The sequence below is a fragment of the Mesoplodon bidens genome (assembly GCF_964165515.1).
Source record: "Mesoplodon bidens genome assembly, chromosome: X".
NCBI lineage: Eukaryota > Metazoa > Chordata > Mammalia > Artiodactyla > Ziphiidae > Mesoplodon > Mesoplodon bidens.
In genome coordinates, this window is record NC_138163.1 from 493,422 (window position 1) to 514,890 (window position 21,469).

At 56.4% G+C, this 21,469-nt stretch overlaps 3 protein-coding genes across 8 annotated transcripts; 1 reads left to right on the forward strand and 2 right to left on the reverse strand.

The window, feature by feature from the left end:
* Positions 1 to 92: 92 nt before the first annotated feature.
* Positions 93 to 8,338, reverse strand: TAFAZZIN (tafazzin, phospholipid-lysophospholipid transacylase). 4 transcript variants are annotated; one of them, XM_081221238.1, is made up of 10 exons: positions 7,764 to 8,338; positions 7,469 to 7,597; positions 6,403 to 6,448; positions 6,077 to 6,162; positions 2,584 to 2,664; positions 2,434 to 2,475; positions 2,177 to 2,239; positions 1,979 to 2,031; positions 1,487 to 1,564; positions 93 to 732 (listed from the first exon to the last, which is right to left on the reverse strand). In XM_081221238.1, the coding sequence occupies exons 1-10, from the start codon at positions 7,870 to 7,872 to the stop codon at positions 430 to 432; spliced, it is 990 nt and encodes a 329-aa protein (XP_081077364.1). In that variant the 5' UTR covers positions 7,873 to 8,338; the 3' UTR covers positions 93 to 429. The 4 variants fall into 4 exon arrangements, with proteins under 4 accessions (XP_081077364.1, XP_081077363.1, XP_081077365.1 ...); XM_081221240.1 differs by lacking the exon at positions 93 to 732 and adding an exon at positions 1,117 to 1,365; XM_081221237.1 differs by having other exon boundaries at positions 634 to 1,564; positions 2,584 to 2,661.
* Positions 7,984 to 15,651, forward strand: DNASE1L1 (deoxyribonuclease 1 like 1; the record flags this gene model as incomplete). The annotated part of the gene is made up of 11 exons (XM_081222177.1): positions 7,984 to 7,987; positions 8,110 to 8,242; positions 8,478 to 8,532; positions 10,109 to 10,274; positions 10,869 to 10,948; positions 13,073 to 13,161; positions 13,243 to 13,329; positions 14,415 to 14,515; positions 14,651 to 14,763; positions 14,844 to 15,092; positions 15,175 to 15,651. 11 exons carry the CDS (start codon positions 7,984 to 7,986, stop codon positions 15,310 to 15,312), a joined length of 1,215 nt encoding a protein of 404 aa, XP_081078303.1. The 3' UTR covers positions 15,313 to 15,651.
* A 660-nt stretch (positions 15,652 to 16,311) lies between these two features.
* RPL10 (ribosomal protein L10) lies at positions 16,312 to 18,974 on the reverse strand. Of its 3 annotated transcripts, none has more exons than XM_081221246.1 (7): positions 18,917 to 18,974; positions 18,766 to 18,811; positions 17,879 to 17,937; positions 17,683 to 17,790; positions 17,323 to 17,461; positions 16,602 to 16,764; positions 16,312 to 16,519 (listed from the first exon to the last, which is right to left on the reverse strand). In XM_081221246.1, the coding sequence occupies exons 2-7, from the start codon at positions 18,786 to 18,788 to the stop codon at positions 16,367 to 16,369; spliced, it is 645 nt and encodes a 214-aa protein (XP_081077372.1). In that variant the 5' UTR covers positions 18,789 to 18,811; positions 18,917 to 18,974; the 3' UTR covers positions 16,312 to 16,366. The 3 variants fall into 3 exon arrangements, with proteins under 3 accessions (XP_081077372.1, XP_081077370.1, XP_081077371.1); XM_081221244.1 differs by lacking the exon at positions 18,917 to 18,974 and adding an exon at positions 18,270 to 18,454 and having other exon boundaries at positions 18,766 to 18,909; XM_081221245.1 differs by lacking the exon at positions 18,917 to 18,974 and having other exon boundaries at positions 18,766 to 18,910.
* Between the last annotated feature and the right edge of the window lie 2,495 nt (positions 18,975 to 21,469).

The window sequence follows — 21,469 nt, forward strand, 5'->3', positions numbered from 1 at the left end:
AGCCGTGCGTTAGTTACGTGTATTACAAATCTTTGGGTTTTGAAGCAAGTCCATTAACCTCGCTCTGCGTCCTTTGCAGAATGAGATTAATCCCTATTTTTGCAAGGTTGTATGGGGAGTATAGACAATGACGGAAGTCTTAGGTGACTGGTACAGACTGAGAGCCCATCTGGTCAAGTACTCTTTTTTTTTTTTTTTTTTTTTTTTGTGGTACGCAGGCCTCTCACTGCTGTGGCCTCTCCCGTTGCGGAGCACAGGCTCCGGACGCGCAGGCTCAGCGGCCATGGCTCACGGGCCCAGCCGCTCCGCGGCATGTGGGATCCTCCCGGACCGGGGCACGAACCCGCATCCCCTGCATCAGCAGGCGGACTCTCAACCACTGCGCCACCAGGGAAGCCCTGGTCAAGTACTCTTGATGTGCCCAGAGCTCTAAGGTCCAGCCTTCCTGTCCAGAGGGTCACCTCCCACCCCCACCCCTACAGAGAGGCCAGATATAAAAGAGCACAACACATATGCTTTATTGTTTATAAAACATGAAAACCCAGGCCCCAGGGGATTCAAGTGATGCCAGGGAGGCGGAAAGGACGGAGAAGTCGGTAGGCCCCAGCATGAGGGCAAGGGGCCGGGTCTTGGGCCCTTGCTGCAGGCTCCATTTGGCTGGGCTCCACTTCTGGAAAAGGGCAGCTCTTCCACCTGCAGCCCAGGGCTGGGCCCTGCCCGAGGGTCCCACGCCTGTGGGGAGCACGGGCAGAAGGAAGACGTGGCTGACGGCCATCCCTGAGGAAGTGGTGAGCAGCTCCTGGATCAGGGCAGGCGGGTAGAAGCCAGGCCTGGCCACGCCCCGCTTCAACTACCCTCCCTCCAGTGCCCGGCCCTGGGAGAGAACACCTTGAAGGCAAGCAGGAAGGAGGCCCCTGCCTAAATGTCTTCCTCCCTGGTGGCCAAGTGGGAGGAGCAGCTGAGACCCTTCTTTCAGCTGAAAAACCACAGAGGAGCTGGAACGTTCACCAACTAGGAGAGGGCACCCATTAAGGGTTCTGAAAAAATCTGTCTAAAAAACCGTATCTGAGCTCAAAGCATCAGTCTATTCCCCAGCCCAGCTCTGTGCAGGGCCAGAACCCAAAGGCGGCACCGATCGCCTGGCAGCTGGGACTCGGGTCCCAGAGCTGCCTCTGTCCCAGGCCTCGCAGCCCCTCCACGCCCCCGCCCCAGTCCAAGAGGAAGCCGGGACGGGGTCTGGGCGGGGTCTGGGCGGGGTGGCGCCTATCTCCCGGCCTGCAGGTGGTTGTGGAGCTGCTCGGCCTGGCTCTTCAGGCGCTGGAATTCCTCCTGGATGAAGTCTGTCAGGGCTTTGCGAATCTCCACCTGAGGGGAAGGACTGGGGCTGGCCTGCAGCCCTCAGGGAGCTTCGCCCAGGGTCCCTGGGAGGCCAAGGGCGCTGGGATGGGCTAGGACAGCGCTGGGATGGCCTGGGGGAGAAACTCACAGCTGACTTGTTCTCTGCCCGGAGCCGCTCGAGCACAGGCAGGGCACTGAAGGGCTTCCCAATCAGCACGGTGATTTTCTGTGTGGAGACGGGCCACCAGTGGGTGACAGGAGCGGGGGGTGCCCACAGCCCCAGCACCCTGGGGAGCCAGAGGCCAAATCCTGTCCCCACCTTGCTGAGTACTCCCTCGGGTCCACTCTAACCTCTTTAAAACGAGGTGGTTGGGCTCAGTGACATCCAAGGTCCATCCCAGTCCCGGGGTCCATGCCCTAGTCATCCCATCCTGTCCTGTCCCAATCCCAAGGCCTGCCCCTGCCCCTGCACCGGCCCCGGCCTTGGTGCCAGGAGGCCCCCCGCCCCGCCCCGCTTCACTCCGTTCCCCCTGCTGCAGCCTCCTGAATCTGGCCTCAGTGGTGCTGAGTGGGAGCCACGGGGCAGATGGCAGACAGACAGACAGACAGACAGACAGACAAGGTCAGCAGCCTTACCCACCTGTCCAAAGCGGGGGAAGTACGGCGGGCTGTTAGGAAGGACGTCGTTCATTCCTGTAGCACAGCAGACAGAAGGCTGGGAAGCAGGTGTGGGGTGGAGCAGGGCAGCCCGGGCACCCCCTCTCTGCCACCCAGAGGAGACCCACCCACCAATACCACCGAGCGAAGCCCCTTTCCCTGGGCCGCAGCCTTGACTCACCGACATGCCACAGCGGCAGAATGACAGGATTGAGATGACATTCGGCGATCAGGCGTCCGATTCCTACCCCAGGGAGAGGCAGAAATGGTGGCATGAGTGGAGCTTCGGTGCCAGCCTACGGCCAGGGCCACTCTTGCCCGCCCCCAGTCAAGAGCAGCTGCCCTGGGCTGGCACCTGCCCTTCCTGCTGCTCCCAACACGCTCCTCTGCCCCGCCTGCCACAGTCCAACCCAAACAGAGACGGCCAGTGGCTCTTACCCCACTTGAAGCGCAGGAACTCGGAGCTCATGTTCACTTTCCCTGTTGAGAGGCAGGATGGAGGTGAGGCTTGGGGGCTGCCGGGCGGCGGCAGGGGCGCAGTCCCACCCATATTCTTGAGAGGGTCACGACCCTGCCAGCCCCACTGACCTTCTGGGAAGATGTGCACCCAGTCCCCGTGGTTGAGCTTCTCCAAAATGAAATCCATTCCCTTCTGGTAGACGCCATCTCCTGCCAAGAGACAGTCCCTCCCTTCTGTCTCCATCCTCCAGGGCCCCTCCTCCACCGTCCCTGGGCGCGAAGCAGCAGCTCCCCAGCCCCCAGCGGGCGTCCCACACGATCACCTTCCAAGGCTGGTCCCTCTCGGGCCTGCTCAGCTGCCTCCCTGATTGGGCTCTTGGAGCTTTAGGATGAGCCACCCTGGGGCGAGCCTACCATTTGCTGCCTCTGGCCCAGTCTGTTCGTGATTTCCAGCCTTACTTGGGCCCCAGATTCTGGACAGCGGCCCTTCCCCGGGGTCTCTGCCAGGCCAGTTCCCACAGCCACTCCTCACAGGCCCCCCAGCCCTTCCTGGGCCCTCAGCCTCTGCTGGCCCCTTCCTTGAAGGGCTCCCCGTGAAAACTAGACTCACCCTCGGCTAGGCCTCTCGGGAACGGGAGAACATTTGACGGAACACAGTGTCACTGAGAGTTGGGGAAAATTCAAACCTGCTACATGGAAAACAGCAGGGTTGAACTGCCCCCAATGCGAGCAACGCTCGCCTTGGAGTTGCCCTGAGACCACGACACTGGACCCAGGTGGCCCAGCGGTCAGCAACAACACAGACATGAATGCCTAATGCCGCGTGCTGGCTCTTGACTTGGAGGCACATGGGGGCAATCTGTACCCAAGCGCAGTTAAGAGCCTCACTCGTCAACCTTGTCCGTAGAGTGGACAGAGACAGAGAACAGGGGGAGGTTGAAGAAGCGGGGTAAATATCCTTATGTTATCAAGTAAGGAATAGAGAGCTGCATCACAAAGAGGGAGAGATACAGAAAGATGGACACCAGGACTATTTGGGCCAATGCACTAAGAAATGGACTTTCATCCGCCTGCCAATGCAGGGGACACAGGTTCGTGCCCTGGTCCGGGAAGATCCCACATGCCGCGGAGCGGCTGGGCCCGTGAGCCATGGCTGCTGAGCCTGCGCGTTGGAGCCTGTGCTCCGCAATGGGAGAGGCCACAACAGTGAGAGGCCCACGTACCGCAAAAAACAAAAGAAATGGACTTTCAACCTGTTCTCTGCAAGGTGGAGTCTTTGGAAGGTGCTAGATAGGGATCCAGGAGTCTCAACTCAACCCAAATGGGAACCCGGCCCGGCAGCTCCCTTAGGGGCTGGAGCTGGGGAGCAGTCACCCACTGCAGTTTCTCAGGGCGTCGCGGCTGAGAGCAGCAGTTTCCCTACCTGGGCTCACATTAGCCGGTAGGGGTGGGCTGCAGGGGCGCAGGCTCCTGATCTACAAAAACCCACTGGTGCAACCGAGCCATCCAGCTTGGAATCAAAATTTACAAATACCGTGCTTTGGGAGCAACACTTCCTAATGTTTAGCTTTTGCAAATGCTACTTCTCACTTGTATAGCTTGTGCAAGATCACTCGGACACTTCACGTCCTATCACAAGGCCTATGCTTGGGGGGAAAGGGGAATTTTCTGGAACACAGAAGCAACATATGCCAGATACTTCCTTTGCTTTGATACGTGTTGTTAGATCTTTGCTGCACATCAAATGCATTTGAGAAACAGCTTGTCCCTGCCCACTTTCTCTCACCAGAAGGTGCTTAGGATTAAGATTTCACTTGCTGCTTTTATTGTGCAATAAAACTTAGATGCGGGTCAAAAAGAAGACTGAGACTAGAAGTGGACATGGAAGGCCTCTGAGGTTGCAGAAAGGAAGAACTGAGACTCAGGGATGGGGTACATGAGCAGAGTCGCCATCTCTCAGAGCAGTGCATGATAGACAATGCCACGGTCACCTGCCATGACACTGTAGCCTCTGCTTGTGTTTTAGTGAAAGGAAGCCACCTCCAAAAGCAGCAAAAAGAGAAAGTGTTCCAGGTGGCTATCTCTGGGGAGTAACTAGGTCTGCGGATCTGGAGGGTGGGTGCTGCAGCTTTTCATTAAAGAATGTTGTTTGTTATTTGAGGTTACTTTATTGGATTTTACCATGTTTTACTTCCACCTACTAGAAATAAGATTTCCCTGAGCTCCAACGCCCTTTGGTTACTTCCTCTTCACAACCCAACCTCTGGGGGGAGTGGCCACCCCACTGTCTACCCCATGCCCTGCCCCGAAGCTCCTGTGGCTGTCAGGCCAGAGAAATGGCTTCTCCAGGGTCCCTGGAGGTTTCCACAGTACCGAGGGGCCCTGCTTTGCTTCTCTCCTCTCTGGCCACTGCCCTCTGCTGTCTTGGTGGCTCGTGTCTCCCTCTGTGCTGAGGTGCTGCCCCTGCTCTCTCCGTGTTCTCCCTGTCTACCACCTCACTTCTGTGTTTGTGACTTTGTTTGCGGTTGAGTTCCCGGTATCTTTATTCCCAAGCGTTCTTTTGAGTTCCAGAGCTGCGCATCTCACTGTCTCTGGACCGTTCCCCCCTCAGGTGACAGGCTCCCCTCAACCACCATGCTGCCTTCCCCTAGTCCCATCCTCCCAGTGGCTCATCGTTACCAGACATCACCTAGTGGCATCTTTGCGCTTTCTTTTCCTCGCCCCCTCCTAAACCCAACCTATCAAGTCCTGTCCACTCCGCCTCCAGAGCTATCCCAAAGCTGTCTCGTCTCTGCCCTCCGTGGTGACCCCCAGAGGCCCAGCTACAATTCTCGACCCCGCTTCTGCCCTCCAGGCACACTGCAGCCAGAGGCTCTCTCTCTAACCACACTCGAAAGCCCTGTCACTACCCAGATGAGAAAGCAGAGCCCAAATTCTTCACATGATTGTTCCAGAACCTTCACTTTCAGCCTGCAATGCACATTTTCTACCTTCATCACGTACCTCTCCAGTGTCTGCTACATGCTTCCCGTGTCTAGGATGCCTTTCCTTTCATACTCTCCCTGGAAAAATCCTGCTTCCCCAGAGGAAAAAGCAACCTGGATTTGCATCCTGGCTTTGCCACCTCTTGCCCTGTGACCTTGGGCCAGCACCTTTATCCCTCTGAGCCCCTTTCTCTGGAGAAGGGGGATGAACATGGGCCCCACCTCCGGAGGCTCTCGAGAGGTGCTGAGTCATCACTCAACGTCACACCCCTCGCCCTACAGCACAGGCCACCACCATCACACGCTGATGACACCACACTGCCGTCACTGAGTCTCTCTCAGCAACGTCCTCAAGGGAAGGAACCGTGGATAACGCCTCGGCCACTTCTAACAGCGGAGCCGGAGGCACACAATCCTCAGGCAGTCGCAGGGAATGGAGTGTTCTGCAGGAAGCCACTGCCACCCCTCCTGCCGCAGGAAGAAGCTGGGCCTCACGCAGGTGAGGCAGCGGCCCCCGGCTCCCTGGCTGCCTGTCCCACCAGGGTCCCTCTCTACTCCCAGCACTGCCAAGCCAGAGGCATGGGCCACCAGTCTCCCGGCCCCAAGGGAGGCCAGAGAAGTCCCCAGAAGCACCTCACCTCGGCACACGGGCACGCACTTGCCCAAGCTGAAGAAGTGGGAGTGCAGCTCCTTGGTGAAGCAGATGTCTGCGGCCGCGGGGGTCCTGGAGCGGGGACAGACGCAGTCACTGCGGCCTCCCCTGCACCCTGCTTCTCTGCCCTGCCCCCAGCATGACGCCTGACATCATGGGCAGTGCAGAATGGAGGCACAGGAGGGCCTGCGGGGCCCCACCTCGTGCCCCGCCTGAACTGCTGGAGGCTCCTCCTGGGCACAGTAGGGGGAGGGCAGACCTGGGCAGAGGTGGGTGAAGCCTGCGGCCCCCACAGGGCCCACTGCTCCTCACCAGCGCATCAGCTTCAGGTTCCAGATGTGGCGGAGTTTCAGGATCCCTGGAGGAGAGGAAAGACTCCATGCCCCAACTTACCTTGTGCCTAGGGGGCGTCGATTTCTGTCATCCTGTTTCGGGGAATGAGGGACATGGACAGCAGCACTACCATTTCCCTATGGCCCAAAGTGGCATCTTCCCGACACTTGGGCTGGACCCCCAAGTTCTCCCTGGCCCCTCCCTCTCTCCCACCCCCTGTGTCTTATTAGTCACCACAGCTGGTCTGCCTACCTCCCCGATACATTCTGACGCTGCCTATTCTTCTACCCATTCCCCCACTGTCACTGCCACCACCCTGGTCCAGGTTACTGGATGGCTCTAGAGCCTCCTTCCTGGTCTCCTGGAATCTGCCTGTGGCACCCTGCAGGCCGTGCTCTGCCCGGCGGCAAGGGTGACCTAAGAAAGGCTCTGATTTGACCAAATGGCTCCCCACGAGCTCTACCTCCTAGTCTATAACCTCCTGAGCTCAACAGTGGGAGCCCCGGGCACCCCTGTACCCAGCCATCTGGGTTACTGGAGCCAAGCCACTCCCTGTGAAGTCAGCAGAGCAGGAACTTCTAGGTGGGGAAGCGGGCTCCCAAACGAGGCTGGTGGAAGGCTACAAACCCAGCCTGGGGCAAACCTGGAAACAAGACACAGGTCTTCCAGCCCCTAGCCCGGAGTTTCCTTGACAGGACACTCTGTGGTCCTCAGATTTGTTCCCAAGGCTCTTTGGAACCGTCAACAGTTTAGAGAATGGAGGGTCTGACACATTGGGCCTGATACATCAGAGTAAAGAAGCTGTCAGACCTTGCCCTGCGGCCCCTCCGTCCAAATATCTGAGGCCCTCTCCAAATTACGCTCCCTAGGAGGATGCTGAAGGGGCTGCAAATCAAACTTTCACCCCTGGGGCAGGACATCCCAGAGGCAGGAGTGCCAGAGCTATGCAAAGCAGCCCGTGAGGAGTGAGTTTGTTCTGCTTGTGTTTGGCCCTGTCCCAGGTTCCCTCCTTGCTTCCCCAAACCCAGCACACTGGCCCGTGTACCCCAGAGGTGAGGGTCATCCATGCAGGACTGGTGATTGGACACCGTGATGAGGGGCGTGGCTGGGCCTCGGTTCTCGATGAGCTCGTACAGCACCTCCTTGTTGTGGACGGTGAGGTGGTTCATATACTCTGGCGGGAGAGCGGAAGGGTCGGGATCTTGGCCTCCTTTCCGGGGAGCCCAGGGCTCCGCCCCCCGGCCAAGCCAGCCCCTGCCAGCGCCCCCAACCCCGAACCCCAACTCTGGTTGGGCGTGGAGACCCGTGGCCAACCCTGCTTCGGCTTTGGGTCCACTCACTGGTCCAGAAGCAGCTGTAGGTGCCCACCAAGCCCATGACGACGCTGCTGGCCAGGGTCCAGGTGAGCGGCGGCACGGCGGGGAACGGCCATTTCACATGTAGGGGCATCTCCCCCCCGCCGACAGAGCTTCCCTCACCGCCCCCGGCGGCCCGGCGCTCCCCCTGCCCTGGGGCAGGCTGTGGGGCTAATCTAGGTCTGTATCCTCAACCGCTCGGGGGATGGGTCCCTAACAGGCCGGCGCCACAGACGGGCGCCGCGGCTCGCCGCGACAGGGGACTCGACCAAGGTCACCTAGTGGGTCAGGCCAGAACCGGGCCCGTCCCCGATCTCTGGCCACACACTAGCCGCCCTGGACCCAGGAGACGGGGTGCGCACTGAGGAACTAGCGCGGACGGGGGCAGCAGCCGCGAGGCCCCCGCACCCGCCGGAAAGCGAGCCTGCGACGGCGCCGGGCTCTACGGCCGTCTGTCGCAAAACGTGCTCGGGCCGCTTGACGGCAGCGGGGGCGGGCCCGCGGGCCGCAGGGCCCCGCCCCGCTCCGGAGCAGCCTGGATTTTTTTTTTTAACATCTTTATTGGCATATGATTGCTTTACAATGGTGTGTTAGTTTCTGCTATATAACAAAGTGAATCAGTATACATATACACATGTTCCCATATCTCTTCCCTCTTGCGTCTTCCTCCCTCCCACCCTGCCTATCCCACCCCTCTAGGTGGTCACAAAGCACCGCGGAGCAGCGCGGATTTGAGGCCGCCCGCCGGCTGCAGGTACGTTTTGTCTCATTAGTTCCTCCCCGGTGAAGTCTCCGTGAGTAACATGGGCTGCGCAGCACGATTACCTGACACCACGCGAAATCGGGGCTGGCTTCCCTGGTGGTGCAGTGGTTAAGAGTCTGCTTGCCAATGCAGGGGATACGGGTTTTAGCCCTGGTCAGGGAAGACCCCACACGCCGCGGAGCAGCTAAGCCCACGTGCTACAACTACTGAAGCCCGCATGCCTAGAGCCCGGGCTCTGCAACAACAGAAGCCACTGCAGTGAGAGAACCGTGCACTGAGCGCAGCAACGAAGACCCAATGCAGCCAAAAATAAATAAATAAAATAAATTTATTTTTTTAAAAAGATCGGGGCTGGCAGAGCACTTTTACTTTAGTTTTTTTCCCCTTTGTTTTCATTAATTTCATATAACGTGGAATTAACCATTTTATAGTATTTTATAGCATTTTATATTACATACATTATTTTATGTATGTAACATATGTAATGTTACATGTTATGTATTGTATATGTTACGTTATGTAATTTTACATAATTAGCTACATACAATTTATTTATTTATTTATTTATTTATTTTTGCGGTATGCGGGCCTCTCACTGTTGCGGCCTCTCCCGTTGCGGAGCACAGGCTCCGGACGTGCAGACTCAGCGGCCATGGCTCACGGGCCTAGCCGCTCCGCGGCACGTGGGATCTTCCCAGACCGGGGCACGAGCCCGTGTCCCCTGCATCGGCAGGCGGACTCTCAACCACTGCGCCACCAGGGAAGCCCTTATTTAATTTTTAAAATTAATTAATTTATTTTTGGCTGCATTGGATCTTCGTTGCTGCACGTGGGCTTTCTCTAGTTGCATGGAGCGGGAGTTACTCTTCTGTTGCAGTGCGCGGGCTTCTCACTGCGGTGGCTTCTTTCGTTGCGGAGCGCGGGCTCTAGGCACTAGGGCTTCAGTAATTGTGGCACGCAAGCTTCAGTAGTTGTGGCTCGCGGGCTCTAGAGCGCAGGCTCAGTAGTTGTGGTGCACGGGCTTAGTTGCTCCGCAGCATGTGAGATCTTCCCGGACCAGGGCTCGAACCCATGTCCCCTGCATTGGCAGGCGATTCTTAACCACTGTACCACCAGGGAAGCCCTACAACTTTATATAATCACAATATTACAGAATTGCACTATACGAATGTATGTATGTAATATAATGTAACGTGATGCAATATGTAATATATAGCAGCATATAACATACAATAGGAAATACTATATATATTACAGTATTTTATATCGTTTAGTACACCCGCAGTGTTGTCAACCACCACCTCTAACTAGGTCCAAACATGTTCATCACCCCAAAAAGAAAGCCCTGTAGTCGTTAAGCAGTCTATTTTTTATTTTTAAAGCAAAGTATAATTTTATTGATTAAAAATATTTTTCCCGGGAATTCCCCGGCGGTCCAGTGGTTAGGACTCGGTGCTCTCACTGCCGAGGGCCTGGGTTCAATCCCTGGTCCGGAACTAAGATCCAGCAAGACGCGGAAAAAAAAAAATTCCCAATCTTCGGCTCATCACCACCCCCAATCCATTAGCACGTAGGTCCTGCCAACGGGGACAATGCCCCGAAGACCGCACTACAACCATCCAGTAAGGACCCATCGCCCGCCCGCAGACACCGCCTGAGTCCCCCACTTGTCCCAGCAGCGACAGTGCAGGACCCCCACGGGGCACTGAGCTGCCAGCGCTCTAATCTCTCAGGTACAGTTTTTTAGTCCGCCCTCGGCTTCCACCACCGTGGCCAGTTCCTGCGCCGACTGTCGCTCGCTTTGGGTATTCAGAACGGTCAGGAGTGCGCAGCCACACCGGGCCCGGCCCGAGGACTTGGAGAGAAGGCTCTTGTCCTCGGGGGCGCCCAGGCTCGCCGTGGGGCTTCCCTTTTTCGGGCACGCGCTCCAGCTCTGGAGTCTTCCCCACCGTATCCTTCCTGCAGGCGGCCGGGGACGGGGGCTGAGCGCCGGGCCTGGGAGAGCGCAGAACAGAGTCTGCGCTCGGGCGCCGGCAGCTCCTCGCCGCGCGCCCTGGGCACGACTCACAGCTCGGTCATCTGCTCAAACCCTCCCCCGCCTCCGCCTCAGCTAGCGCCCTGTCCCACCCGGGCGGGGAAGGCGGGGTCTGGCGGGAAAGTGGGCGGCCAGGTCCGCGCCAGGCCAGCTGTCCAACCTCCCTGCGGCCTCCGGGGCGGAGCCAGGGCCGGACCCGCCCACCTGGAAGGGTGGGGCTGCCGAAGCAGCCTGGACGGGTGGGGAGAGTTGAGAGCCTGTTCCTCTTTTTTCGTCTGTGGTCTCTGCCTAGGCAGACCCTGTGATTCCGTGGGGAGTCGCGATCCGCTCACAGCACAGGAAGGTGGTGTGGAGACGACCCGGTCTGCGCAGGTATGGGAGCCCTCTGGCCAGAGGGAAGGAGGAAGTTGCCCCCAGCCTGTGAGGGAAGGCGAGAGGGGAAGGGAATCCCAGGGCTGGGGCTAAGGGCTGGTGTTGGGAGCCCGGACCGACTTTGGGCTGAGGCCAGGAAGTCTCTAGTTCTTTTCCTCCACCCACCTGGGAGCCCCTGGCCCCAGAGCCTCCAAGCCTGCCCTTGCCAGCCCAGGGCTGCCTAAAGGCCTACATACATCCCAGAATAGATACCAGGGCAGGGGACCCAAAGTAGCATGAATGACAGAGCAGGTGGCTAGGGAGAAACAGGCATGGAGCCCAGGCAGGCAGAAAGTGAAACCAAGGGGTAAGGTGACAAGGCAACAGAGAAAAGCAGGCAGACAGAAGTAGAGGGACTTACGTCGCTGTATGAGGGCAACACCAACAGGGAGTTGAGCAAAGGCCTGAGCCCAAAAGACAGGGCAAAGCCTGGGAGCCTGAGAGAAAGATAAACTGAGAAAGACACTCAGGAAGAGGGGGGCTCCAGCTGGTAAGATGAACAAGTAGGGCTCACCAGTAGTGGAGGGGATGGGGAGAGGGGCTCCATCACACACTGCAGTGTGGTGAGTTGGTGTATCCGAGATCATTCTAAATGCATACGCCCTTGAATCCAACAATTATACTACTGGGAGTTTGTCTTAAGCATAATGTCTGCCAAGTGAGGAGACAGAGATGTACGAAGATGGTCCTTCTAGTTGCTAATGGCGGTGAAAAGTTGGAATCCACTCTAAGGTTGAACCCTTGTGAACTGCTGGTGGGAATGTAAGATGGGGCAGCCACTGTGGAAAATAGTATGGCAATTCCTCAAAAAAATTAAATTTAGGATTACCATATGTTCCAGCAATTTCACTTCTAGGTATCTAACCAAAAGGATTGAAAGCAGGAACTTGAAGAGATATTTGTACACTCATGTTCACAGTAGCACTATTGACAGTAGCCAAAAAGTGGAAGCAACCCAGTGTCCATGGATAGGTGAATAGATGAACAAAATGTGGTCCATCCATACAGTGGAATGTTATTTAGAATTTAAAGGGAAGGACATTCTGACATGGATGAAATGAGCACATTATGATCAGTGAAATCAAACGGTCACAGACAGACAGATGCCGTGTGACTCCACTTGTATGAGCTGCTTAGAGTCAGTCAGATTCCTAGAGACAGGAAGTAGGGTGGGGGGGCACGGGCTGGGGGAGGAGGGGTGGGGATTAGTGTCTAATGGGGGCAGAGTTTCAGTCTGGGAAGATGGAAAAGTTCTGAGGATGGATGGTGGGGATGGTTGCACAACAATGTGAAGGGGCTTCATGCCACTGAACTTAAAGATGGTTAAGATGGTGAACGTGATGCTATGTGTATTTGACCGCAATTAAAAAGAACGAGATTGAACCATACATGCTGATGTTGGAAGGTGTCCACAAGGAAGAAGTCAGGACATGTGTGATGCTGGCAGCTCTGGGAGGCTGGTGCTGGGCAGCAGCAGGATGGCATCACTTTCTCTGTCGCATATTACCATGTCCTTCTGGAACCAGAATTGAGCCCAACTGGGACCTGAACCTGGAGCAACCTGGATTCCTCTGGAGGGTTCCAGAAGCCCATACACGGCCATGCACTGCTCCTGCTCCTCCTCCTGGCTGGTGGGGCTGAGACCTTTCACATCTGTGCTTTTAACACCCAGCGGCTGACACTCAACAAGGTGGCCAGGGAGCCTGTGCTGGACACCTTAGTTCGGGTAGGTTCATCACTGCAGAGAAGCTGTGCCCCCAAGGACCATGGCCCAAAGCCCCTAGCCCTACCTGACCAGGGGCATGTGCCAGAGAAGAGGGGACATCAGGAGACACGGTGTGGAGACATGGAGCACCTTCCTTCCCTGTCGCTGGCCTCAGTCTCCTCCTCTGTAAAGTGGGTGTGGTGGTGGTGGAGATGGCATTCAATCTTCTCCCGGGTCCCTTCTAGCCTCGCTGCTCTGTTGGGCCTGCAGCCAGCGTGTCATGCCACTCTTGGCCGCGCTGGTGCCAGGTCCCCAGGGATACCACCCCTCTCCCAGGGTGGCTGGCACTGAGTGGGGCTGGCCTTCCTGGTGTCCTGCAGATCCTGGCTCGCTGTGACATCACAGTGCTGCAGGAGGTAGTGGACTCTACTGGCAGTGCCATCCCGCTCCTGCTTCGAGAACTCAATCGGTGAGGAGGGCTCTGTGGGTCTAAACTGGGGGCCCCACAGAGCCTCAGAGCTGCTGACCCGAGGTTCCCCTTTCCTGGCAGATTTGATGACTCTGGGCCCTACAGCTTCCTGAGCAGCCTCCTGTTGGGGCGTGGCACGTACAAGGAGAAATACGTGTATATCTACCGGTGAGTGCAGATGGTGACCAGGGCGGTCTGGACACTTGGCCCCGTGTGCGGTGGCACAATAGCCCCAAGGGTGGCCCTCACCTCCGCATCACACTTTTTCTTGTCAGTGGTTTTACCCTGGGGTCTTCTTGTCCTCTACCCCAGACAGCTTTACTGCCCATGTGTCCCTCCAGCAGGTGGCCTTCCTTCTGCAAGTACAGATGTGGGGCCCCCCACCTCTCTCCTGTGGAACCCACAGGGGCTCGGGGTGAGGCTGGCTCCCTCCTTGGGAGTGACTGGTTGCAGCTTCTAGGAAGAGGCTCACCAGGGGCCTGTCGTGGGTCCTGGGCAGACCCAGTTTCCAGAAACAGCCCTAAGTCCCTGGGAGGATAGCCTGGGGGGCGGGGGTCAGGATTGAGAGGGCAAGGGTGGCAGTCAGGGAAGGAGACCTGTTCCTATATATAGATGAAATTACATAATGTCTAGAATTCACTCCAAAATGATGGGGGAACAGAGACATGCCCATACAGCAGTACCGCTCATAACAATCTCAAAGTGGAAATGATCCGAGTGTCCGTCAGCTGATGAACAGATAAACAAAAGGCCGTCTCTCCACGTAGTGGAATATCATTCAGCCTAAGAAGGAAGGAAGTCTGAGCCAGGCTGCAGCTTGGATGAACCTGAAACATGTGCTAAGGGAAAGAACCAGACACAGAAGACTATGTATTATTGGATTCCATTCACATGAAATGTCCAGCAGAGGTGAATGTACAGAGACAGAAGACAGATCAGGGGCTGCCAGGGGCTGGCGGGGAGGGGAACAGGAACTGCTCATGGGCGAGGTTTCTCTGGGGCTATAAGAATGTTCTAAAATGGATTGTGGTGATGGTTGCACAACCTTGTGAATGTACTGAACGCCACTGAATTGTGCATTTTAAACAGGTGAGTTTTACGATGTGCAAATTATATCTCAATCTAAAAGAAGTTCTAGAAAGAAAGGCTAGGCAGGCTGTGCTTACATGAAATGGAGCTGCTGGTGGAGGGCCCCCTCCCTGAGTGCCAGGTCTAATGTGGGCACTTGCAAACCGAAACCAGTGGTCCACCAGGTCACACAAGACGCAGGTCCTGGATTCCTACGTGTACGACGATCAGGATGACCTCTTTGCCCGGGAGCCCTTTGTGTGCCGGTTCTCTCTGCCCAGCAAGGGTAGGTAGGGATGAAGGGTGGCCCGCTATGAGGGAGCAGGAATGGGGGTCTGGTGGGTTCTACGGGGCCTTGGGGGGGACTGGGCAGAGGAGGGCCAGGAGTGGCTGGGAGCCCTCTGTCCCTGGGGCCTTGCAGTCCTTCCCAGCCTGGCGCTGGTCCCACTGCACACCACGCCGAAGGCCGTAGAGATGGAGCTGAACGCCCTGTACCATGTGTTTCTGGACGCCTCCCAGCGCTGGCAGAGTGAGGTAGGGCCGGGCCAATTGTATGGGAGGGAGGGGGACAGGACGGCCAGGTGGCCAGGCCCGACTGCTGCTTCCCTCTCCAGGACGTGATCCTGCTTGGGGACTTCAATGCTGACTGTGCTTCGCTGACCAAAAAGCACCTGGATGACCTAGTCCTTCGGACGCAGGCTGGCTTTCACTGGGCCATCCCTGATGGCGTGGACACCACGGTGCGGGCCAGCACCCACTGCGCCTACGACCGCATAGTGCTACACGGGGAGCATCTCCAGAGCCTGCTGCGTGGCGCAGCAGCCTTCAACTTCCCCCGGAGCTTTGGGCTCACTGAGGAGGAGGTAAAGGGGTGAGGCAGGAACGGGCTCACGGGGAAGCCCCTAGGCCCCGAGACTGATGCTTTGTCCCGCTGCCCACCCCCAGGCCCTCAACATCAGTGATCACTACCCTGTGGAGGTGGAGCTGAGCTGTGCGGTGCACGGGGCCCAGCCCCTCAGCCTGGCCACTCTGTTACTGTCACTGCTGCTGCTCCTGTCCCCCCAGCTGGGCCTGGTGGCCTGAAGCCACTGCATACCAGCTGCCCACAGATGCAAGGACTATGCTGTTTTCTGGACTCAGACCCCCACCCCCCTTCTGTCCTGCCTGCCACTCCTCTACGTGCCTTTGCTTTGGCTCGTGTTCTTTGGTTGGGCCTGTGCTTGGCGTTAGAATGTGGAAGAGGAAGGCAGGGGCCCTGAGGCTGGAACCATGCCACTCTTCCCCCAGCAAGTGTAAGAAGTGAGGACAAGAAGCAGGCTCTGGGGCTGGGGGAGGGGTCGGGGAATCCCCCATGCCACAGGGAAGATCCCACATGTCACAACTAAGACCCCGATGCAGCCAAATAAATAAATTTTTATTGTATGACAAGACCATACATGCTGAGAACAGAAAGCTAGATTGCAGGGATATTACACATGTGTAGCAGACATGGCAAAGGGTCTTTATCATATGTGGGACTCATATGAACCAAGACCCCACTAGATACAAGGACGGAGATAAGCAGTTCACACACACACACCAACAGGAAATGTTTTAAGTTCATTGTAACCCAGCTAGCTGCCCTGGCACCTCTGGTCAAGTCCATGTTCAGAACCACCATGCAGTCTGGCCCCCACCACCCAGGATGCCGTCAGACGGCTAGGACATCAGAGCCATTTAAGCGCAAGTTATGTTTTTATGATTTAGAAGCATCAACTTTAGGTTAAAAGGTGGTTCCTTCCTCCCAGTGTCCAACAATGTTCCCGTCCTGGTCTGGAACCCTTGGGGAAGAGCTTCCACAGCTGCCTGAGACCCTTTTCTATCACCCAGGGTGGGTACTTTACTAAGGAAGTGCTCCACGCACATGCAGGGGGACTTGTGAACCTACCGCCTGGGATCTAAGGCAGGTCCAAGTGCTAGTCCTGGTGCTGGCCCTGCTAAGTGCCAACTGGCCAGCTTAGTTGTCAGCCTTTTTCTGAAGAGAAGGGACAGCAACCCTAGGACTCCCAGAGGCTCCCCACCCCCCATGAATCCAGATGCAAAGACAGGGAAAAGAAAGAGTTTATTGGTGGGCGTGGGTAGGGAGGGGGCAGCGCTCTCAGGAGTGCAGGGCCCGCCACTTGTCCAGGGGGCCACGATTAGGGATGTACTTGACCCCACAGCCATCTGGAATGAGGCGCTTTTCTGCCACCATGTTTTCAAATTCATCTGCATTAAACTTAGTAAATCCCCACTTCTTGGAGATATGGATCTAGAGAGAGACAAACAGCTGAGTCAGGAGGCCTGGGGACAAGAGCAGGGAAAGGTGAGACCAAGGCTGCAGCACTACATACCTTCTGGCGGCCAGGGAACTTGAACTTGGCCCTGCGGAGGGCCTCAATCACATGCTCCTTGTTCTGCAGCTTGGTGCGGATAGACATTATGACCTGGCCAATGTGGACCCTGGCCACTGTGCCCTGGGGCTTTCCAAAGGCACCACGCATACCTGTCTGGAGCCTAGATTGGGGACAGCATGCCAGTCATTAATGTCCACTGGAAAGGGCTGTCTCCAAGGTCCCTTAGGGCAACCCATACAGGCAACAGGCTGCATACACTACCGAGGAGGCTGCTGTTTGCAGCCATTGCACACTGGGCCCCCATGGGGAAAAGAGCACAGTCGGCTTAACTGGCTGCAAAGAACAGAGAACCCCAAAACAGACTAGCTAGAATCCCTGCAAGGCGCTATTGGGCTCATCTGAAAGCCATCCAACCTGTGACCACGCCAGCAACCTGCCTGCCTGCAGGTTATGTCATTAGGCTCAAAGCGGAGCTACTCCGACAGAAGCCCCTCCCTCTACCTGTTCCCAGAGCCATGGTGCCTTTTGTGTTTGTCTCTGGGACTCTGGGTTGTCCACTGAAGTCCACTTGCTAGCCCTTTGGTATGGCTTTGCTATGGGTGGTTGAGTCTTTGTGAGGCCACCTCTTTGCCCTAACTGATGAAAAAACTAATCTAGCCCAGGCTTTAAGATATGGGAGAACATCTGAAAAGGCCAGGAGTCTCAGGACCCAGCTCACCTATCAGCTCCAGCACAGGACAACATCTTGTTGATGCGGATGACGTGGAAGGGGTGGAGCCGCACTCGGATGTGAAAACCATCTTTGCCACAGCTTTTCACCATGTACTTGTTGGCACAAATACGGGCAGCCTCCAGGGCTATTAGGGTGGGGGAGGCAGCAGAGTGAGACAAAATGGCACAGCAGCACTTACCATGGCTCTCTGGGAACATCTGTATTGGCTGGGTGAGCTTAGTAAAGAGGCTCATGATTGGGTGCTCGTGATTAATGACCTGATAATTCCAGTGCAGTGAGCTCTAGGTCTGGCTGGGGGAGCACATACAAGGGACCAGGAATGGTGAACAAGGAAACCTGCCTCACCTTCAGAGGAGAGCTGCTCATACTCATCCGACACCATGTGGCCACAGAGTGGGAACTCATCCACTTTTGCCTTCTTCCGCCCCAGGTCAAAGATGCGGATCTTAGCATCTAAAAAAAAATCTGGTTATTGTGCGGCTGTGCCATAGCAACTGGGTCAGTGCAGCCAAACCAGTTTGGGAGCTTTCGCACCACTTACCAGGGACACCTCGGCAGAAGCGAGACTTTGGGTATGGCTTGTTCTTACAATACCGGTAACTGCGGGGAAGGGGAGGAACCCAAGTTAGCAGGGATTCACAGGTGAACTCCACAATAGGCACTTTGAGTGCTTCCTCAATCTACAACCAAAGGGGCGTTGGGAGAGGGGGAGATGACACATGTCATCTCTAAGCTTGGTCTTCATTCCTGGAAATTGGTGCTAAAGCAAGATGTGGCCAGAAATTAGGACACCTATGCTAGATTATAAAAGTAAAAAAAAAATACCACCCTATATGCCCTGTTGTGTTTTCAACTTCCTATAAGGCTAACATCCTGAAACGGACTTTCTCGATTTAAATACCGCGAAGAGTAACACACTTCAAGCCATCCACCTAAAGTCCTTTGGGCACGTGGCATTAAGTTGGCCTCCAAGTCTCGTGAAGGGCGCCCCCTGCGGGGCACACGAGGCAGCTGAACACGCTTTTCTGGGACTGCCCTTGGTGTCCAAGGAGCCCACACGGCACATCGCCTGGAAATAAGACGGGGATGGCACACAAAGGCCCTGAGGGCGCCGAACCTGAAAAGCAAGCGACTTTTCAGCTCTGAAGGTGGGATGCAAGGCGGATGCCCTAAACTGGGGCTAACAGATGCAGACCTGGGTCAACCGGCCACCAACAAAAAGGGGGAAGCGGTAAACACCAGCATGAATTTATAAAACCAAATGGTACAAACAAAGACCTAAAGCGATCTGCAAGTTCTTGGGGAATACGCGGGGTCCGCTCCCAAGACAGGAAAGCCGCACTGGGGAGACCCCCCCACCCCACGATTGCTTTTAGCAGCCAAATGCAATTCTCCCCCCCTTTCCCCAGCAGCGAAACAGACACTCACCAGCGGGCGGGGCGGCGGCCCATAGCGACACCAAGATCTTCAGTGGCTGCAACAAAACATACAAGATCGGAAGAGCAATCGAAGACAGGCCTCGAACTAGGAGACAGAAATGTCAAAGGCACCGCACGGGCCGCAAGCACCGATTACTCACCGCGCCGAAGGGAAAGAGATGCTCTTACGCCTGCACAGACCTTATATAGGCCATGTAATCTTCATGCGTAGGAACCATAGAGTCCGGGTGAGTGCAGATAGTCACACTTCCGGACCATAGTCGCAGCGACGCTCTGCGTCTGGTACAAGAGTGGCTGGGCACAAGCGCAGAGCGGGGAGGCGGCTGGGTCCCCTACCGCAGGCGGCCAGCTGGCGAATGGGGCTTCGCCACATCGGCGAGAGAAGCCGGCTTCCGGCTGGCGATTTTGGGCGTAGAACTCTTGCCCGAGGCTTTGCCGTAACTATGAAAGACGTATGTTCCTAGAGTTGAAGGAAAATGCCGAATGGGGCTAACGGCGGCCGCGCGCGTGTTCCCAGGCATGGCGGAGCCCGGGACAAGCCCTCTGTACCTTCCCCTGCGCTCCAGAGCCCAGCAGGGAAGCGCCCTGCTGGAAGCTCCGCCCGCGTTCATTTGTCGACGGGGAGGCCGGAGCGGGAGGCCCACCCTCGTCCCGCCTCCGCAGCCCCCCGGCCGTAACCGAAGAGTCCTGAGCCCTCTTGTTTGCGAGCTGTACGCGAAGTCCTTCTTTCCTGGAGACCTGGGGCCTGCATCGGCCCCAGGCGGTCTGCGCCCTCCCGCAAGAAAGGCCAAGAAAAAGCCGACCCCAAGATCCAGGGCTCAGGAGACCCCGTGAGCACCGTTGGGCCCACCCTGACCCGGCAGAGAAAAGAGACGTTGTGCTCCCCAGGGTGACTTGGAGAAGGGGAAGAGGAAGGTGGCGACCCCACCCAGAGGGCAAACGAGCACTGTCACTCCTTGTCCGGCTGGGCCCCAGTCCTGGCCTCTGAGAGCTGCCTTGATCTGTACTCCTGGGAGCTTCCACCCTCCCAGGGCCCAGAGTGTGGCACCCACCCCCACACACAGTTCTTTCCCCGCCCACTCAATTCCAGGCCTCCTGAGTGTGTCTCTGAGATGTTCTAAGATAAAGCACGGATCCTTCCCCCGCCCGCCCGAGAATAGCATCCAGAGAAGTGTCCAGAGCTAGTACCCACACCACCAGGGATCTACGTATCTGCCCGAGGTGCCCACGCTTCTAGAGGTGGGGAGAGCAAGAAGGTAACAAAGTCTTCCCCATGTCACTTGACAGGTGTGACACACCTGTTCTTCTCCAGGACGACCTTTCACTTTAGTGAATGGGTCCTTTAGGAAGGCTTGGGAAGATCTGCGGTGTGCACTTCCAGCAATGCTGCAACAAGGTCCTTCCCAGGGAACACGGCCTCCCCTTCCATCAGGGGGCTCTGGGTCTGCAAACTGGGTGAGAAGGTGTGACTCTCCACGGGGGCAACTCAAGTCAGGTTTTTGCTCCCAGAACTAGAGGATTTAGGGTTATACGCATCAAGCAGTCCTGTAGCAGGCTGCCCAACGATTTCCCTCCTAGAGGCTCGTTTTCTGCGCCTTGCTCACTTGGCTCCAGCCCACCATTCTTGCTTTTCCTGGAACATGCCAGACTGCTCCTGGGGTCGGGGCCTTCGCTTTTGCTGGTCCTTAGTCCTTACGCTAGTGTTCCTGCTCTAATGGCTCTCTCAGCACCTTGCTGAAAAGAGCTGCTTCTGGACCGATCCCTGGAACACAGTTGGGGGATGGAGTGTTCAGGCTAGATACGATGAATCTATTCTGAAATTCCTCTCTCCCTAAGCGTATGGATTCTGTCCTGCACCTCCTGTCAGGGCATTTGTGGCATCAAAACCCATGAAATGCAGGTCAGTAGTAGGTCCAAGCCAAGCATGTGAGGTGCTAGACTACACACACCAGCTGTATGTCCTAATACTTTTTTATTTTTTAATTAATTTATTTATTTATTTTTGGCTGCATTGGGTCTTCGTTGCTGCGCGCGGCCTTTCTCTAGTTGCGGCGAGCGGGGGCTACTCTTTGTTGCGGTGCACGGGCCTCTCATTGCGGTGGCTTCTCTTGTTGCGCAGCACGGGCTCTAGGCATGCGGGCTTCAGTAGTTGTGGTTTGCGGGCTCTAGAGCGCAGGCTCGCGGGCTCTAGAGTTCAGGCTCAGTAGTTGTGGCGCACGGGCTTAGTTGCTCCGTGGCCTGTGGGATCTTCCCGGACCGGGGCTCGAACCCGTGTCCCCTGCATTGGCAGGTGGACTCTTAACCACTGCGCCACCAGGGAAGTCCCTAGGCAGGCAGATTCTTAACCACTGCGCCACCAGGGAAGTCCCTGTCCTAATACTTTTAATCTGGAACCTCTAGTAAATACACTATCAGTTAATCCACCCCATCGAGTGGCCCACCTCACCTACTGAGTCGCACACCCTGAGAACCTACTACCACAAATGTTCAAATACAGTTCACTTGGTAGATATCAGTGAAGTCTGGAAAATATTTTTTTAATATCCTTATGGAAAATATTTATTGACGTATGAGCTGTTTCCTATAGGGTCAGGCTTTGGTCTGTCCCCCCGGATCATGCTGTGATTGGGCCTCAGTTATGGGTCTGATGGCAACAGGGTGTGGTGGCAGAGGGTGTGGAGGACAGTGGGTGT

What these genes read in the sequence shown, in the direction of transcription:
- TAFAZZIN (XM_081221237.1), bottom strand. Translation starts at nt 7,872, where the DNA reads ATGCCCCTACATGTGAAATGGCCGTTCCCCGCCGTGCCGCCGCTCACC. An exon ending in TCTGCCGCTGTGGCATGTCG is followed by an intron (nt 2,032 to 2,176) that starts GTGAGTCAAGGC and finishes GCTGTGCTACAG; the next exon opens with GAATGAACGACGTCCTTCCT. An exon ending in ACTTCCCCCGCTTTGGACAG is followed by an intron (nt 1,565 to 1,978) that starts GTGGGTAAGGCT and finishes GTCTCCACACAG; the next exon opens with AAAATCACCGTGCTGATTGG.
- RPL10 (XM_081221244.1), bottom strand. Translation starts at nt 18,403, where the DNA reads ATGTGCCGTGTGGGCTCCTTGGACACCAAGGGCAGTCCCAGAAAAGCG. An exon ending in ACGTGCCCAAAGGACTTTAG is followed by an intron (nt 17,938 to 18,269) that starts GTGGATGGCTTG and finishes CCTTCCCCGCAG; the next exon opens with TTACCGGTATTGTAAGAACA. An exon ending in CTTCTGCCGAGGTGTCCCTG is followed by an intron (nt 17,791 to 17,878) that starts GTAAGTGGTGCG and finishes ATTTTTTTTTAG; the next exon opens with ATGCTAAGATCCGCATCTTT.